Source organism: Crotalus tigris, unplaced genomic scaffold, assembly GCF_016545835.1.
Source record: "Crotalus tigris isolate CLP2741 ecotype Arizona unplaced genomic scaffold, ASM1654583v1 scf7180000024167.7108832, whole genome shotgun sequence".
Taxonomy (NCBI): Eukaryota; Metazoa; Chordata; class Lepidosauria; order Squamata; family Viperidae; genus Crotalus; species Crotalus tigris.
In genome coordinates, this window is record NW_024100417.1 from 1,449,326 (window position 1) to 1,469,505 (window position 20,180).

At 38.6% G+C, this 20,180-nt stretch overlaps 1 protein-coding gene across 2 annotated transcripts in view; it reads left to right on the top strand.

Annotated features, from left to right (window-relative positions):
• Positions 1-10,054, top strand: part of TULP1 (TUB like protein 1) — a 39,046-nt gene extending 28,992 nt beyond the window's left edge. For both annotated transcript variants that reach the window (XM_039323385.1, XM_039323383.1), the window contains 3 exons: positions 114-285; positions 6,918-7,077; positions 8,074-10,054. In XM_039323385.1, the coding sequence (XP_039179319.1) occupies positions 114-285; positions 6,918-7,051 (306 nt within the window). In that variant the 3' untranslated portion in view covers positions 7,052-7,077; positions 8,074-10,054. The remainder of the gene's footprint in view (positions 1-113; positions 286-6,917; positions 7,078-8,073) is intronic.
• The last annotated feature ends 10,126 nt before the right edge of the window (positions 10,055-20,180 follow it).

The following is a 20,180-nucleotide window of genomic DNA, read 5'->3' on the forward strand; positions in this document are numbered from 1 at the left end:
AGAATCTATTGTATTACATGTGTTATTTCTTCATGCGAATATAACCAAGTAAATATTTAAGAAGATATGCTTTTGAATTACTTGTGGTAATGCTTTTTCTCACAATTTCCTAGGATAATGATGGGTTACTCACAAGGTGGCAGAATAAGATAATGGACAGCTTAATTGAGCTGCATAACAAAACCCCAGTATGGAATGATGAAACTCAGTCTTATGTGCTGAACTTCCATGGAAGAGTTACACATGCCTCAGTAAAGAACTTCCAGATTGTGCACAGTGATGACCGTAAGTCTTGTGGGATTGTGGATTTTTAAAAAATGCTTCTATATTTGTGCTGACAGAAAAGCTGCTGCTAGTTTGATCCATGGCTAAGGTAAGAGCATTTCTGCAAATTCAGAGTCAGAGTAGGCATTGTGCTGTATTGTCCATTCAAAAAGGAAGTAGGCAAGAAAACCAAAATGAAATCCTGGACTTGCCTGCTGGAATGGGCCACTGAATTGTGTTGCCCAATGGATGCTTTATGATTAACAAGGCACCCAAAGTTTCAAAGCATTTTCCCAGAAAATTAAATTCATGGGCTGGAAACATACAATTAGATTTACCATTCCTTTTTTTAAAAAAGTCCTTTTTGATATTTCATTTGCTTTTTCTCTCTTCTTCCCTTGATGCAAATTATCTAATCAATACAGCATTTCTCAGGTATCCAAACAGTATGGATGGGAAAAATTAGTTTAATGCTGATGAATTGCTTTAACAGTCTTCCCTCCATCTAATAGGGACATTGGCAGGACCCGCATCATTATTTTGGTGGAGGTGGTTAGCTTCCTACTTGTTCAAGGGAGACATATTAGATCAACATTTATCCCAGAAGTTGGGATACAACTAGGGAGTAGGGCAGTGCCAAATTTAGGCATAAGCAAAACAAGGTAGAGTTTGGGGTTTCAAAATTTGCAAGGCCTGACAAACTTTCAGGGTGGTTTTTTGTTTTGTTTTGTTTCAAAAATTCGTGTTTAAGTATTGTTTCCAGAATATACAGTACTATTATAATCTGTGAGAGAGATCAAGACAAACGATAAACATCTAATCAGTATATACTGCACGTTCATTTGAAACTAATGTATTTGTCTCTTTAAATGCTATTAGATAATTAGATGTTTCCAGTTTTTTTGTGGCAACCCAATGACCTATTTCAGTATACAACTTTATTGAGACTTTCTGGTATAACTTTAGATCAAAAGCCTTCCAAGTTTAGGGCTTCACCAAGTCTAAATCTGAGAGTGGAGGAGGGAAGAGAGTTTCCATGTGGCTGCGTTTTCTCCATGTGAATGTGTCCCACTTTCCTATCGTAGACAGAACCAAATTAAATATGGTGTAAGAGAAGTGTGGTTAATTTTGTATGTACTTGTTTTCAAGTCAACACTTCTAGTGATGTGAGTGTCTGGGCTAGGTTTTTCAGAAGTGGTTTGCCATTGTCTCCTTCTTTAGGTAGAGGGAAAGTGACTGGTCCAAGATCACCCAGTTGGCTTTGCCATGAAGGCAGGACTACAACTCACAGTCTCTCAACTTCTAACCTGGTGCTTTAACCACTACACCAAATTGGTTCTCATGGTTAATTAACATATACAATTTCAAATACTGAAACTGATGCCATGGAAACAGTATTGAAATTAAAATTGACCTAGGAGGAGGGTACATTTATCTCTATTCCCCCAACATGGTTCCAATGAAAATCCCACTCCAGTTAATCTCAGGAATCCTATGTAAGTGAAACCAGGTTGTTCGCACATACCCTTGGACTGGATTTAGTCCATTACTGAGAACAAGAATCTAATCAAAATTTGGGGCAGTACTCCCTGAAGAGTGGCTGGACCAGTGGTTGTTGTTGTTGTTTTGTATTCTGACAGACAAGATTGGGCTCAAAGCCATGATTTGTTTAACCGTGATTTGTTGAGGAAACCATAATTGGCTGGGTCCACAAAATGAATTCAAATCAAAACATTGGGCTCAACAGAATATGTAAACTAATCCACAGCTCTTTGCTGAATCTACAAAGTTAGCTTTAAATATTTGTCTTGATTTATAAAGTGGAATCTTGATTTATGATGGCATGCTCAGAATCATACCAAACTGATACATGCATACAATCTGAGACATATGAGTCATTTGAAACTGCAACTGTATAGGAAAAAGTTGTTTTTAAGATCTAATTGAAAAACAAAGACTGTATATAGTGCATTTCTTTTCCATTTTGTTCCAAATTATTTATTTCCATCACGAAAGTCTAGTCAACATTTAAAGGAATTCAAAGGGATCTCCCATCCAAACAGTCCCTAATCTGTTTAGCTTTAGCAATTTGTCTGTATCAGAGATTATGAACATCTCCACAATCACATAAGGATTTTCAGAGTTACAGTATATATGGAGGTGGCCATGTGAAATGTTTTTGGCAACTGTTGAAGAGTACATAAATGAATCGCTCAAACCAAAAGCAAAGCAGATCTTGGAAATTAGTCCTCTGACTGCTTAGGACAGTGGTTCTCAACCTTTTCTTCACCACAGACCCCCTTTAAATACCTTTTGTGGACATGAACCATGGCCACGGACCCCCAAGATTTAAATAATAACATTTCTTCAAGTCTTTGAGGACCCCCCATAATGACATTGCGGCCCCCCAGGGGTCCACAGACCATAGGTTGAGAACCACTGACTTAGGGTAATTTCACTCTGAGTATGTCTCAAGAAATAAAGGGTTGTTCTCTTGAACTTGGTTATGGTGTTTAGAATACTTAGTAGAGCAACATCAAAGACATTTGTTAGATATACCTGTTTTGGAGTAAGTATTTTTCATATTGCATTAGACAATTGCTCAATTTCCAAATGATAATTCAGGATGGCTTCTGTGAAATCTATAATGTATCATGATTCCAGGGACACGAGATGAATTTTGCAATCAGGTCTGAACAAAAAAATCCAATTGTCCTCCTGGATAGTACTGTATAGAACACAGTAACAGTCCACTAGAGGGAGCATTATAAGAGGCAGGCTGGAGTAATGTTTAGAATGGTTTGAGCCATCCAAAAAGCAAGCTTGGTTTTCTTTTGCTCACTTGCTTCCATACAGTACCCTCCAACATTTGATCATAAACTCCTACAACTCTAGTAAACATTAAAGAACATGCCAGATGTTTTCTGAAAAGTCAAAAACTTCCAAAATTGGGCAAGGTACATCCGGAACCTTAGCATAATTTTAGAATTTACTGGACTTGATTTGTAATCTCTAATTCAAGAAAAGGTCTCTACATTTCCTGGTGGTAAGAAATATTTTGAGGATGGCAAAGTGCCAAAGAATGTTACTGATACATTCTTTGTCAGTCAAAAGCACAGTGACCACATATCCTTTATTATAAAGGACAGTCCTTTATTTCAGAAAGCTGCCCTTCATATTTATTTAACTTTTTTGTGTTGCTCTTGAATTTTTCTTTGTAAATCAAAGTCAATAACATGAACAATTAATTTTTAAAAAATCTTTATGACTTCTCTCAGATTTTTCCCTTTTTTAGGTTTGCCCTTTATTTTTTTCCCCAAGAAAATGTGGCTATAGTCAAGAGGGATATGTATCCAGAGTTTCAAATCAAGTGGTACATGTTCTGTTGCTGGACACACTGGACCATTCACAGATTTCTCTGTTGAACTATGGGCAGCCCTCAGAGATAACAAGTATGTTATCTCTAATCTCAGGATAAAAAAATGAGAATAAAGCCCCTGGTCCTGCAGAAGCTTTTGACTTTTAACCTACATTCCATTCCATGAAAGTATAAAACAGAGAAGAGAATCTCATTTAGATTCACGTCTGTCAGGAAAAGTGAAACTGTAATGAAAGTTAATAGGTATTACTTAGTAAATAGAGAACATTACTGTAAAAGAAATTAGGTAAACCAATATAGATAAATTAGCAACTATGTGTGTGATTTTAAAAAAAGCAAATAAGTGTAGAGTGTCTGGCAAGGTATAAAGATGATCCTATATAATGTACACAACACAGTATATTTATTTATATATTTTTAAAATGTATTGGCTGTCCATCTTACCACCAGGTAATTCTGAGTGATTATATTATATATCTACAATTTCCATTATTGTCCAGTTTCAGTCAGGCCTTCCATGACTGATATTCATTGGCAAAAATAGTTCCCAATGGAAATTTTTCTTTCAGTGCAAGTTGAAGACACCAAAGGCTAATCAAGATTGGGTGGGATATATGGAAAAGGTCATAATCCCTATACTTTATCTGCCATGGATTTGATCCAGATAAAGAATCCTATAGCCTATTTACTTTTAAGAAGCTATTAATTCAGATTCTGATTATATGATGGTACTTATCCTTCATTGTGCTCTCCTGGTGAAAGCACATGGATGATATTGACCACAACTTTTTTCTTTCCTGATATGAATTTATTATGTTGCGTTCATATAAATGGGATCTAGGAATTTAAATGTGTGTTTTGTGTGGTCAATGAGATTCTAATGTTTATGTTTATTATGCTTTCTTATTAGTTTAATACTCAATCCAAGCAATTATTTTGATTTTGATACATGAGGACCAAATATTATCGCAACACATTTCCTTCCACCTTGCGTATATAGTGGGGACATAGGCACACTCTGCAATCTACATCTGAACAGTAAACAGCAGCAGCCAAGCAATTTTCAGCCTGTGTGACTTGTCTGCTTGTCACCTGTCCAGCCCAATCAGGAGATGTTACTATCTGGGGGGGGTGGTGGTGGTGGTGTAGGATTACAGGATAGAAAGAACCTGCTCAGGGCCCCAGTTATTTTTACAGATTTCTTGTTGCCCTCGCTGCAAACAAAGGGAGTCACAATTAAAACAGGGAATCAGAGAGGCCACAGAGGTCTGGTGAAAGAGCACATCTTTTGGAGGGGACACAAACCTGTTTTTATTCTCGGTCCATTTAGCTGGGGGGGGGGGGAAATAGGACTCGCTTAATAACTCTGTTGAAGAGACATCAGCCATTCATTGCCCAGCCGGTGACCAGTCAATTTCTAAACCTTCTGGGTTCTCCTCTGTTTCATTACACACTCATCCCCTTAGCATCTGAATATTTTTGTTTTGTTGCATGTGATCTTCAGGCTCAGTGGTTAAAGACGCTGAGTCTGTCAGCTGGAAAGCTGACATCCCAGGTTTGAGACCCTAACACTGTGCAATGGGATAAGCTTTCGTTCCTTGCCCCACCTAGCAGTTTGAAAGCTTTCTTTCTTCAAAAAAACCAAACAAAAAAAAAACAATTTATATGGCTATTCAGTTCACAAGTGGGATACTGGCAGGCTAATGTAAGATCTGAAACAGCAACAATCCAAAATAATTGAAAACAGTTATAATGGCAATCAAATTAAGTGCACCTGAGGCCATCCCTGCCTATTGCCGGCTGGAAAAGTCAAGTCTTTAAAGCAGGGATCTTTAAACTTGGCAGTTTTAAGACTTGCGGACTTCAATTCCCAGAATTCCTCAGCCAACATGGCTGGCTGAAGAATTCTGGGAGTTGAAGTCCACAAGTCTTAAAGCTGTCAAGTTTGGAGGCTTCTGCTTTAAAGCTTTACAGAAGATTGACAAGATAAGGGACGTTCAGAATTCATGAGAATTAGGGTGCCATATGGCAAGCATTGCAGCAGAGAAAGCACATTTTTCTATATCCCTCTTGCAAGTTTCTCTTATCATAGCCAGTTTCAATAAAAGTAGTTTTAGCCATCATGTGGAATTGATCTTGTGATCTGGTCTCTATAGTGAAACTGACATCAATCTTGCAATTCTGATTGTGCTGCATCTCCTGCTCCTCTTTCCTAAAATTCAATGAATCAGGGAGGGGTCTGTCTGAGCTGCTTCCAAACATTATCTGGACATTCTGGACTTAAACATTTACTTCAGTTCCTTTTGTGTAGACAGCAGCTCTGTACCTCTGTCAAGATAATCTTTCTTATTCTTGCTCTGTTATTCATCTTCTCTATTATGGACAAGATGAAATAGCTGTGCAATGCTTGTGTATTTGTAATGCTAGAAGATTTCCATTTAGAAGCGTTACGTTCTGCACTATAAGCCAAATACTGTTTTGAGGGACAATACACGGCAATTGGATTCAGATTACAGTGTCTTGACAATTGTAGCAGATATGTTATAATAATTATCCTACTTTTAAATTGAGTGTCTAGTCCAGAAGCTGAGCAAGGATATTGATGAGGTATGTGTGTTGTGGGAGAATGGGAGTTTCATTCAACTTTTCTTATTGCTCTGTGAATTGCTCTTTCTGTTGTATCCTCCCCCTCTCTTGGCAATAGATCACAGATTCAGCTTTATTTCCCCAAATTCTTTTCCCGTCTTTCAGTGCAACTGATTGCTGTGCAAATTATCTAATGACTGTATTTACTTCATGTCTGTTTGCTGCCAATCTCTTTGTGCTGGAAATAGTGTAATTGCAGAATATTCTTAGGTGGCATAAGAGTCTGTGGCCAGGATTCTCCCATGCAGAGGTATCTGTAGGGTGTGTTCAAGAAAAGTTTGGATGCCAATCATGATGTGTGATCACAGCTCTATGACACATATAAAAAATCAGGTAAAGATTCAGTTGCACTGTTGCAGCCACCATCTTGACTTTTTTGACCATACTCTGTGGACATCCACACTCCCAGGCTGTCTTGTGCCTTTCCTTTTAGAATGAACAATGCTAAAACAGACCAAAAAAAAAAGCGTAGGGGAAAATATCTCCTCGGTCCCCTTTATTAATAGTAATCCACTTCCATCTACCTTGGTTCAGTTTTGTCCTGGAAAAATTGTCCTGCACAAGACCAAAAGTTTCATGGTAAACTTTTTACCTGCTCACCTGATAATGTTGTCTTTCTTTCCTGCAGCTGAATACATTGTCTTACAATTTGGCAGAGTGGCCGATGATGTTTTTACCATGGACTACAATTACCCACTTTGTGCTGTGCAGGCTTTTGCCATTGCCCTCTCAAGCTTTGATGGGAAACTAGCCTGTGAATAGCATACCTACAATGCCATCATGCCAAGGTTTGTACCAGGTCTGGACCTGCCAGGTCAAATTCCCTCTGTTTGGTCTGACAGTGCAAGCACAAATATGCCTAACAATGAAAGCCAGCAGGGATGATATGAAGGGGAATGAGAGCTTAGTTGGTATTGTTAAACACCACCAAATACTATTGGGGAAAATCTGGCAGACATCTGAGTGCATATTAGTGTAGGTGTCATGTTAGCTAGTAATACCATATGCACATATTTGTCTTTATCATCTGCCTGTGAACATTTACTGAAAACATCTTGGTTGTGATACTGTTAAATTTCCCACTCTTAAGGGATTTGGAACCAGCTACTCATCTCAGGCTGTCCATGATTTATTGTATACTAGTTTGAATCTCAAGAAGATTTGAGTGTTTAGATAAGTGTTTCTCAATCTCAGCAATTTTAATGTGTGGGCTTTGATGCTGGCTGGGAAATTCTGGAAGTTGAGGTCCATGTATCTTAAAGTTGCTGACACTGAAAAACACTAGTTTAGGTAATTTGGTGGGCTGGTGGTTGGGTGGATGGTTTTATTTGGTTATTTATAATTGACATGAGAAAAGGAGGTTGTTTTCCTGAAATGGTAATGATCAATTGAAAAACAATGGATGGGACAAGCTCTGCTTTATTGTCTTTTCCAAAATCATGGCCTGCCTGCTAGTCACAGGAATCTAGATAAATGTGTAAATTTGTTGGTTTATAAAAATATAAATTACTTATGAGAGAGGAGCAACCAATGGATTAGAGTTAGTTTGCAAAATGGGGTCTCAGCACCTTTCTTTAAATACTTATTTAATATAGTAGGAACAATATATATAAATTATGCATACCTCAATGAGTAGGGAGATTTTGGCACTTAGATAAACAGCAATTCTTTTGGAATGAAGCTCTTTATAAAGCAGAGTAGAGAGCTGTAATATAATACATTTCTACAAAGATGTATTCTATCTCCATCTTTTTTCTCCCTGTTCTTTTCTTCTTCATCCCCAGCGTCAATGACGTTTCCTCAGCCAGGGAAGAGACATGCTCACGTCTTCAAATTAGTACTGCTTTTCCAGAACATTCTTGAGCATTACCTTATCATTCTGAAGAAGGTGATTTGAAAAGGTTGCAAATTATCACCTTAACTTATTAGCAACAAATATGTCTGGCCCAAACTTGCTTGGCAGGATTCAGTTCCACCCTCTTTCTCAGCCTGCCCAGCAATTAAGGTTAATCTTTATGACCAGGTTGCCCTACTAACTATTTCTCTAATGGCAACTTCTATCCACCCCAGCCCATCAGGAAGATAGACTGTACCCATCTTTCCTGTCATGAGCCAGGAAAATGATGTTTTCCTAATGCCCTGTTTCATTTCTGTAGACTAGAGAGAAACATCTCCACTCCAATTAGCTATTATGAACAATGGTGGGAAAACCTCTCCCTTTCAATCACTCCCTTCCCTTCGAGTTGGCATTTTGTTCTGGGATCAAATCTTGGTTGATCTGAAAAAAGCAGACCCTGCACTTGTGAGAAAATACTAGGAAGAAAAGGAAAAGCCAGAATGCCTGAACTAAGTTGATGGACCTGTTTCCTTCTTTGTTTCACAAGTGGACCAGTGACATGGTGAACTTTTTCAGGTTTGCTTTAGCTTTTTTGTGCCCACCTCTTTACCTAGTTTCCACTTTGTTCACCTGCCTGCTTGTGCTGTAATTATATCTCAACAATTTGGTGAAAAAAACCAAGACCAGGAGGAAATGAATTGCTAGAATAATAAAAAAAAAACGGTTAGTTGATTCTTTCACTGATCAAAAGTGAAAGGTTCAACTTTTTTGTAAGTTCACTGATTGAGCCATGAAAAACCTTCCTTCCTTCCTTCCTTCCTTCCTTCCTTCCTTCCTTCCTTCCTTCCTTCCTTCCTTCATACAAACATCATACAAACATTCCTTCATATAAACATCCTAACAAAGGAAACAACTGTTTTTAAAGACTCATCCACAGAAGAGAAGGATATTGGTATTTGTTTCCTGGTATGAAAAAGAAGCATACGGGGGAGGGGTGTTCCACCAAGCAGGAGTTATGGTAAGCCATGGCCAAAGCAGAGAAGAAAGTTGGAGTTCAGAAACTGATTTTTTATCCAGCTTCATTTCCAGCCTATTTTTATATGGGAGCTTAAGCCTGCAGCCTAGAAATACTGTAACTAAAAATATTAGAAATATTTTTATTTTTATTTAGAGTTCCTTGAGAAATCATCCATCTCTTGATTCTAAAGGAGACACAGATACCTCCTAGAAGCTCAGAGGGTATTTTGATTAGAAACTACTCTATTAGTCATTACAGGACTATCATGAGAGTGTATGATTTGGCTAAGAGAATTTAGACAAAATAGGTAATTATTTCTCAAATATCTTCAATATTCTGTGAATAGTATTTCTTTAACTGGATATTCCTGAATTTATTTGAATGGTAATTTTAACTCCGTACATTAGTATCATTTCCCCATAGTATCATTGTCAGGGTGTTAACATCCACTTTTTAAAAAAACCAGTCTGATATCTTTATTATCAATGTTATACTGTAATTTTCACTGAGTTAGGGCCAAGCTACTCCTAGTTAAAGATAATGCTGAGAAGGAAGGAAGGAAGGAAGGAAGGAAGGAAGGAAGGAAGGAAGGAAGGAAGGAAGGAAGGAAGGAAGGAAGGAAGGAAGGAAGGAAGGAGTGTATTATACAAAATAAATTAGCAGATCTCAATCCAATTTATCAAGAGGTAAAAGCACAGGGATGAATTGTAGTAAATGCTATTAACCTTATTTAAGTTTTGTTGCAAATATATTTTTAGTTATTATTCCACCTTGCTTTCCAAGAATGTCAAGAGCAGTGGTTCTCAGCCTTTTTAATGCCACAACCCCCAACTGGTCGTTAAGTCGAGGACTACCCAACCGGTTGTAAGTTGAGGACTACCCAACCGGTCATAAGTTGAGGACTACCTAACCGGTCATAAGTCGAGGACTTTCCCTGCCCGAGAGCACTGCGCATGCATGGTGCTACCCCCCTGTGCTGGCCGAGGCGTAGCTGGCAAGCAGCAGAGACGGAGCAGGCCAACCACCGGCTGGGCCACCAGCTAGCCCAACCCAAGGGAGGTAAGGCACCCACCAGGCCCCACGCGCACCAGCAACCCTCCCTGCGCCCGCCGGCCTCCCACCTCCCACCCCTGGCCCTCTTTTACTTACATTTTTAGTAGTTGCTCAGCAGGGAGGGGTGGAAACTTCCAGACAGCTCGCCTTTGCTGCAGACAACTTGCAGCACTGTTTGCAGAATGGGACTTTTGGTGGGCTCAGCAGGGCAGAGACAGCCTGGACAATTCCTATTGGCTTTTGAAAGCCAATAGAATTAGACTCTATTCAAGAGAGTCTATTCTATTGGCTTTCAAAAGCCAATAGAATAAAAGGGAGTAGCACAGCTAAGGAAAAGGGGGAAAAAATGGCGGACTGCGTTGTTTGGCGACCCCCGTGAAATGGTCGTTCGACCCCAAATGGGGTCCCAACCCACAGGTTGAGAACCGCTGGTCAAGAGGAAAGCATAGTACTGCAGATGCATTATACATCATATACACTATTTAGCCACCTGTTGTTTGATGCATAACTGATAACTTCCATCGCACAATCTGAACCCCCTCCGATCAAACTATTTCTTAATTGAAATAGACCAGGGGTAGGTAACCTTGGCTCTTTTATGACTCGTGGACTTCAACTCCCAGAATTCCTGAGCCAGCCATGCTGAGGGAAAGGGAGAGGTTTCCAGCTGAGCCATGCTGGCTCAGGAATTCTGGGAGTTGAAATCCACGAGTCATAAAAGAGCCAAGGTTGCCTACCCCTGAAATAGACTGTCAAAAGCAGCAGAAAGTTCCTGTGGACGGCTAAGTTGTTACAGGAAGTACTTAGTAACAATGACTCAAAAGGTGTGGTTCTCTTTGTGAATCACAGTGTGGCACTTCACAAGAGTATCGATGAGGGGTGTTATGCTTGCTTTTTCTTTTAGAAACCTTGGCATGAGCCTTGCCTTTCTGGGGGTGCATCTGGTGGATTTGCCTGAAAATGGATGTGCTTATATTTGAGTAGGAAATCAAAGGTGCTTAAGCCATCAGCAGAACTCTTGTTTCCTCTGGGGTTCAGTTAGGTAGAGTGAGAGCCTTCACTTCCTGTCCTCATGTGACATTCATGGTTATTACTGTGGGTTGTAGGATGATGCCTGCAAGTCACAATGAATCATACATGTAGGTGTGGAAGGAAGGCTGGGAAATGTTTTGTACATGTGAGCTGTAATTAATTGTTATTGTTATTCTGATTAATTGTAAAAGGAAAGACACATATAAATCTTGGCGGTTTCTGAGTGTTTCCCCCCTCCCCCTCCATTATTTAATATGAACCATTGTTATAATAATACAGAAGCCTTTCCCAACCTGGTTTCCTCCAGATATGTTAGGCTATAACTCCTATCATCCTCAGCCAGCCCTTGGAAAACACTATGCCAGGAAAGGGCAATTTATGTCTGGATAGAGAAACAAAGGCACCAGCAAGCAGCAGGTTGAAAAATGCAGTGTTACAGCCAAAGTTTGTTACAGTTTGTAATGACCTCCTACAAGAGGAGTTGTGTAAGAATATTATTCAGACAAGTACAAATGTACTGCAGCAACTCGGAACACCAGAAAAAAGAAAACAGATCACCTATACAACATCTGCCAACAAAATGGATACTCTTGCAACTTTTTAAAAAAATGTTTGATTAACACCAGACAAACAAGCAGAAAACAATTCCCCAATCAAGAAACTACCAAGGAGAAAACTATATGCCCTCCAATACAGGCCGGGCAAGCTACTGTATATAAACAGGGAGCCAACCCAATACTCACTAGCACGGATGATGTTACCTATTTGAGTAATGAAATGTCTGCAAACAAACAAGTTCAGAGAGCTCCAAAGGCTCCACAGTTCAAACTTAAGCTACTTATATTCTTTTTTTTGTAATGAACTATTAGATAAGTACATTTGCCTTGGGTCATTAGTCCCCATAAGCAAGTACTTTTGAAACCATTTGTTATGTAATTGTTTTTAATTTATCACATTTTAAGGCCACATCAAAGACAAGAGATTGACACAATGGAGAAAACATTTTCAAACTCCACGATAATTAAAAGCAAAACAAGAAAAATCAATGAAAAATTGTCCTTCTGTGAATTAGTTTCTTCACAGTCAGACACTGAAGTCCATGATTAGTAACATGGTTACCTGTCTTCAGTCTGACATAATTTATCAAAAGAGAACCATTGGAAGAGAACCTTGTCAGGTGTGAAAGATGAAGTACATACTGTGAAAGTCCAATTAAACTGATTTATTGCTACTCATATTCTCAACTAATAGTTAGCACCTGACAGGAGTTAGATAAGAGTCAACAGAATTCAAGGGGGGGTGGTGGTTTGGACTTAGTTGCTTGTGGCAATGTAGAGATTCTAGGCTCATCCCTCTTTTAATTCTGCCCCCAGGTTCTGGCACTCCTTCCCCTACAGCAGTGTTTCCCAAACTTGACAATTTTAAGGCATGTGGACTTCAACTCCCAGAATTCCACAGCGTTGCTGGCTGTGGAATTCTGGGAGTTGAAGTCCTCATGCCTTAAAATTGTCAAGTTTGGGAAACACTGCCCTACAGGCCTTGAAGCTGCCCAAAAATAATTTTATTACCACCAATAGTGCCGTGAACACAAATTCTTCAGCAGTTTTTATTTCTCCAGCAGTTCTCATTTAATTTGATAAAAGTAGATTTGCTTTTGAAATTTCCCACAAAGGTGAAAAGAATTTTAATCAATTTCTCATGGATAGTATGTGGTATTCTGGGTATTTGTTATTTTTTTAAAAAAAATGTTTATGAAAGCATTTTTCAAGCAATACAAGACAAATTGAAAAGAAAATATAAGAAATGAAGATAAAAAGAGCAGAAAGCAAAACAACAAAAAGGAAAGATTAAAAAAAAACACTAAAAGTAGGAAAAATAAAGGAGTTCCAACCTTCTTTGCAATAGAAATTAACAAACTTAATATTCAGACTCCCTCAATATTACAAAAATCCTTCAGCTCCTCGATTAGTTTTTCCCAGTAAATCATCACTTTACTTTTCTCTGTTTTCAGCAAAAAAAAAATCTATAAAAGGTTTTCATTCTTTTTTTAAAAAAAGTACTTATTGTTTTATCCTGGGTAAACAGGTCAGTTTTGAAATTTCTGACAATTCCAACATCTTCACAACTCATTTCTCCACTGTGGGAATTTCAATATTCCTCCACTGTGGTGCAGATAATAGTCTTGCTGGAGTAACCAGGTGTAAAATCAGTCTTCCATGGGTTTTTCTATTTTACTGTCTATAAATTCCAACAAGAAAATATCTGGCTTTTTCTCGATATTTTTCAGTATTAACCTTTATGACGTTTATATCATTGTATTTATTTCTATCCAAAATTTTCTAGCTTTTTCATAAATCTACCATGCATAATAAAATGTCCATGTTTTTAGCATTTCTATCATTGATTTGAGGTACCTTTATATATCTTTGATCATTTCTCTAGAGTCATCTACCAATAATACAGTTTTATTAGAAAAAAAACTCTCTTCATTTATAACAAAATGTGAATGTTACTTCCTTTATCCACCTACTCTCCTGTGTCTCCATTTGTATAACCAAACTTCACAATCCTTTTTATCATGTAATACTTAGCTTATTCTTCATCAGTTTCAAACCTTAATAAAAGCTTGTATATTTTTAATATCACATGTTCATCATTTGTATATAATTCAATTTCCAATTCTGTCTTATGTTGCTCAAGTCCAGTTACCTTTTACCTATATTAAACATTTTTCTTAATTGTGCACATGAAAACCATTGGACAGAATATCCCCCTGCTGTCAATTGTTCTCTTGACTTTGTCTTAAATTCTCCTTCTTCCTGTATTAGTAAATCTTGACATGTTACCCATTTCTCTCTATATTTGTACAGGTAGTTCTTGACTTACAACAGTTTGTTTAATGACCGTTTGAAGTTACAATGGCACTGAAAAAAGTGACTTATGATTGTTTTTCACACTTACAACGTGGCAGCATCCCCATGGTCATGTGATCAAAATTCAGATGCTTGGCAACTGATTTGATATTTATGATGGTTGCAATATCCCAGTGCCATGTGATCAGCTTTTGCAACCTTCTGACAAGCAAAGTCAATCGGAAAGCCAGATTCATTTAACAACTGTATTACTAGCTTAACAACTGCAGTGATTCACTTAATAAATGTGGCAAGAAAGGTCATAAAATAGGGCAAAATTCACTTAAGAAATGTCTCACTTAGCAACATAAATTTTAGACTCAATTGTGGTCATATGTCGAGGACTACCTGTATTTTATAAGTTGCTCAGAGTCTACTTGGGTAGATGGCTATAAGAAATTTGAATAACAATAATAGTAATAACTTGAACACCATGGGCAATGACAACATTACCATCCATAAATTGCACTTTATATGGAACAGCTTACATCAGTGATGGCGAACCTTTTAGAGACTGAGTGCCCAAACTGCAACCCAAAACCCACTTATGCATTGTCGGGTGCCGGATGGGTGTGGCCCATTGGCTGGGTTTGGCCAATTGGGGTGTGTGGCCCATTGGGTGGGCGTGGCTTTGATGATAACGGAAGACTGGGTGGGACTAAAAAGTTCAATCAATCAATCAATTCCAACTTTGCAAGATCTTTTTTTCCCCTGTGAGGTTGAAATTGACTGATTGATTGAAACTTTTTTTTTTTTTGCATACAGCAGCAGAGGCCTATAACAAAAAGGTTTTATAAAACCCAGCTGAAGGCCTAGGACCGGGGTGATGGTGCGTGTGCCAACAGAGATGGCTCTGAGTGCCGCCTCTGGCACCCGTGCCATAGGTTCGCCACCACTGGTTTACATCATACAATGATATTTTTAATACCATCAAACAACATCTGCCTATTCCAGGTTCTTGGGGTGGACTCAATAGGTCAGTGGTGGCGAACCTATGGCACGGATGCCAGAGGCGGCACTCAGAGCCCTCTCTGTGGGCATGCGTGCTGTCGCCCCAGTCTTAGGCCTTCAGCTGGGTTTTATAAAACCTTTTCGCTTTAGGCCTCCGCCACCATGTACAAAAAAAAAGATTCAATCGATCAGTCAATTTCAACTTCTCGCCGGAAAAAAAAAGATCTTCAAAGTTGGAATTGATTGATTGAACTTTTTAGTCCCACCCAGTCTGCTGTTACCACCGCAGCCATGCCCACCCAATGGGCCACACCCACCCAATGGGCCACACCCATCCAGCACCCGACGATGCATAAGTGGGTTTTGGGTTGCAGTTTGGGCACTCGGTCTCTAAAAGGTTTGCCATCACTGCAATAGGTGGATAAAAATGCCAAATCCAATCTAGTATCTGGCTAACTGTGCAACAAGTCATAATAAATTTTAAAGTCACAAAGTTAAAGCTTTTTAAACATATCCAAGTATGCCCATTAAAATGACTAAGATTTATTATGTCTGCCTGGCACCTGAATAATTGCAGATTAATCTCTTTGGGGTTTTACATGATCAGGTATCATTGACAAGCAACTCTTTGTGTGGACATGCAACACAGCTCATCTTCCCTTTGATGAAACCATTTCTTTGAGAAAGGTTCCAGGAAATGTTCTTAGAACAAAGGCAGAAGCAGATTCTGTCCTTGTAAAAACTTAATGGGATATTGCAAAAGTTTGCCAGGAGGAACTCAAGATCCAATCAGTCCTAAATACTCCTAGTTTTCTATATGTCCTCTCTCATCAAACAGGTGCAGTGAGAATCATCTATTTGCCTAATATAGTTATTTTCATCTTTACTTAAGTGTTAGGGCAAAGAAAGTTTGTCATATTGAATAACCCTGAAAATATATTAAAATCTTTTGCAATGCACAGTGTTATGTCCTCCAGATAGGAATGTTCCATTAAATACATTAAATAAGTATATTAGACTAGTGCATGGCAAAGAAATACATCCAAACATGTCTAAAAATGATACCTGTTCTATATTGACCACACAGGTATGTGTAGGTTTGCAGAAAATGCAAATGACTTAGAGTTGCAATGATTGAAGAGGCATAAAATCTTGATAAATAAATAAATGATAAAAGACATTTTCCTTTTCTTGCTGATTGTGTTTAAATTCATTCAGCAATAGACCTTCAATAGTTTTCACTGAATCTTCCTGCAGTTAAAATAACTTTCCCTCAATCTGGAATCGTGAGAGCCCCCCCACCAGCATTTAATGAATGATGAAAATTTCTGGTGATAACCCAAGAAGTTGGCAGAGTAGTTTTATGAAGAGCAAACAACCAAATGCAACCTTTTCTGAATGCCTGAATGAAAGTAATAGAAGAGAACAAGAGTGCTTCCTTTCCCTTTATAGTCCACTCTGTATATCTGATCTCCTGGCAGCATGGAAGCTATTTCCCCCCATCTGCTGCAGATGACAGTTTCAAAACTCCTCACAACAACCCAAGATTTCAGGGGCAGGAACCTTGAGGGTGAAAAACCACATAAGAAACAGGGACAAGGAAATCCTTGCTCTTGGACAACATGAAGTTACTCATATATATATATATCCAAAATAAAATGAACACCAAGGTATTGATTAAAACTATAAAAGTTTAATTTAAAAACGCCAAGCTTTCGCCGTCACCTGCCGGCATCATCAGGGCTGGACCGCCAGGGTGTGGGAGAGTCATTTTATAGGCAGGCACATACACACATACATACACACACAGGGCTTTTTTTTCATAGAATGCCCAGAATGGAATTCCGGCACCTTTTTTGGATGGAACCTTGTAGGGTAGGCAAGGTGTGTTGTATGATGTGTGTGAGTTCCAGCATCTTTTTTTTTTAAAGAAAAAAGCACTATATGTATGTGTGTGTGTGTGTATACACTTCAGTAATTAATGCTTATGTAAGAGTAACAGTGAAATATATACACAGGCCACATAATAAATACAGAAAACAAAACCTAAACTTGGATTATTTATTTGAGTTCTCAGAACCACTTTATTCTGTGATGATACAGTATGCGTGTGGTTTTTTAATTAAAAGGAATACAGTATATGGTATCAATAATTAGCACAGTTTCATTAACATGCATTTTCACCCAGCACTCTTACACAGTCCATGGAAATACAGTGCCATGAAGAGAAAATTTAGGAATCTTTGTATTAGAGTAATATAAATTGAACATTAATAAATCATGGATCAAGATAGGTTTATGTTGATTTACCTGGTAAAGGGCATTCTGTGCAACAGAAGAGACTATGGTCTCTAAAAACAATTCAACACATGGCAATTATTTTTTGGGGGGGGGAACATAGCACTATCGTATATATATTCCTCCCCCCCAATGCTCCCATCTCATGAGGTCTGAGCCTAGATTTACTGACCTTCATCTGGCACATTACCATGGCTAGAAAATATGATGAAAAATCATGACAGCTGATGACACTGTGCTTAATATTTGAATAAACTCATTCAGATATTTTGGATGTTGAGTCTTAATCAGAAATCAGTTACCCCACAGTAATTGAGCAGAAACCTACCATTTCCAATTTCTGAAAAAAGCAGTTTTGTTTATGAACATGACTAGAAGCACTGTTTACATCACTGTTTAGCTATTCTAAACTAGAAATCTTCTCAAGAAGATATCATGGTCAATGGTACTGTAAGCACAAGAACTCCAGAAGAATCAACAAAATATGGAAATTTTACATCTTATCATACTGTACATCACAAGAAACAATGTTTAACTATTTCATTGTATGTACTTATGGCAAAAAGATGCCATTGATGACATAGATGTGGTACATAGAGCCAGATTGGTCTAGTGTGGTTAAGGCACCAGGCTGAAAGCAGGACACCAGAAATTCAGGTCCCATCTTAACCATGAAAGCCAGCTGGGTGACTTTGGGCCAATCACTCAGTCTCTCACAGCCCAACCCATCTCACAGGGTTGTTGTTGTGGGAAAACCAGGAGGAGGAAGATATGTTGGATATGTTGTCCACCTTGAGTTATTTGTAAAAATTATAAATGCTGGATACAAATTAAATAAACAAACAAACTCAGAAAAGTGTATGGTTAAATAATAGAAACCCTAACTGCCATGGAAACTAACAGACATTCAGAAGGATAATTCGTTGGAAATGCCATTGGTACAGAAAATCAACTAGGTAAAACAGCCTTTAAGAAAAAGATTAAAAATAAATTATGAGGGGTTTTTTTTAGCGTCTCTGTCAAAGGGGCAAAAAGATGCCTATGTGGTGTGTTTGGACCAGTAACAAATCAATGTCTCTGAGAACAGTCACCAGAAACCTATTATTATGACACCTCCAGCCCACTCAGCTAAGTGGCTCAGCTAAGACTAAGGCAATGGTTTCAGGATCCAGTGCAAGCTGTTAAACTAGCAATAGTCCAATCCAGGGGTAGTCAACCTTGGCTCTTTTATGACTCGTGGACTTCAATTCCCAGAATTCCTGAGCCAGCTTAGCTGGCTCAGGAATTCTGGGAGTTGAAGTCCACGAGTCATAAAAGAGCTAAGGTTGACTGCCCCTGGTCCAATCCATCCAAAAAACTGTAGGCTGAGAAAGGCTGAACTAAGTTTCTGTACATCACAGTTATGCTGATGCACAGAAAAATGTATAACCCAAATACAACCTGCATCTTAAACAAAATTAAGGAGATTTCATATGAACAACTTTAAACAGTGTATTTCTTTAGAGTGGCTTAGGAGGGTGCACATGAATCCATTCACAAATTAATGAAACCTCTTCCTCATTTGCCAAAATGAGAAGAATTTTATGTGGGTACTGGACTATAGGAGGCTTGAAATGCAAAAGTTCAACAAAGGTGTTGCCACTGACAGTAGGGAACAAGACAGTGTTTGTTGATTCACAATCCATTCAAATGTGTCTAATGTGGGTACCTCTTAATCCCTTTTCCTATACTAATATAAAGCCTATGTTTACTGCAGTTAGTAATTTCCCTTCTGACCTTAAGCACTAACATCATAGTACAGCAGTGTACTATGACTCATTTCAAAATATAGTGCAAAATGTATATATTTACATAAACACCGCTTTGTCTATTAGGGATCACCCTCTACTAAGAGTATTTAGAATTGAAGTCTTAGGGCATTTATTCATAGAAGCCCTTAAGCTTCTTATGTAATCTGGAAATGAAGTTGGCATCAGACACTGATGCCCAGATTTCAAGCTTTGGCAACAATGCTGGCAAAGTAATTCTATGCAGATGGTGGTTACTATGGCTCATGATTGGTGGATTGTTCAGCTTCTTTACTCCTCCCTCCTCTGCCAGTTCCTTTCTGTGGGGAGCCTTTGAGGACACAATTACATGATCCTACAGAGTTCATCTCATCCAACCTCTTCTTCAATGCATGTGTTGCTCATTCATAACAAACAATTTACCAGTTCACAGATGGATGGGGGCGGGGAAACATCCTCTCCCCCCTCACACATACACAAATAATGTCATAATTCTTGCTCTCCCTTGAGCAAGAAAGGGAAACTGGCAAATCCTTCTCTGAGAGATGCACCCTAGCAGTTGAGTTTGCAAGATCCACCAGGAGAGCTTCAATAAGCCAGAAATATTACTGAATTTGAGTCCAGGCTGGTGTGGCACTTGGACTATAAAGTATATCTGCATTGGAGGAGAAGAGGGAAGTGAGTTTTTAAATTTTCAATTTCTTTACAATTATCAGGAAGAATTAGCAGTTTACTTGCTTCTTTGTTGTTCTCATCTGCTTGAATGTGTGGGCAAGTGTGTGTGTGTGTGCGCGCACACACACACACACACACCTCCTTCACTCTTTCTTTTTCTTGCAGCCTTCCTAGCCACACCAGACACTCCCAGCTTCCTATCCCTCCTCCATATTCTTGCTTCTAATTCTCCCACTGACCTCCAATGGAAAGAAAAAAGAGGAGAGGAGAGGAGGAGAAGAAAAAGAGAAAAGAAAGGAAGGGAAGGGAAGGGAAGAGAAGGGAAGGG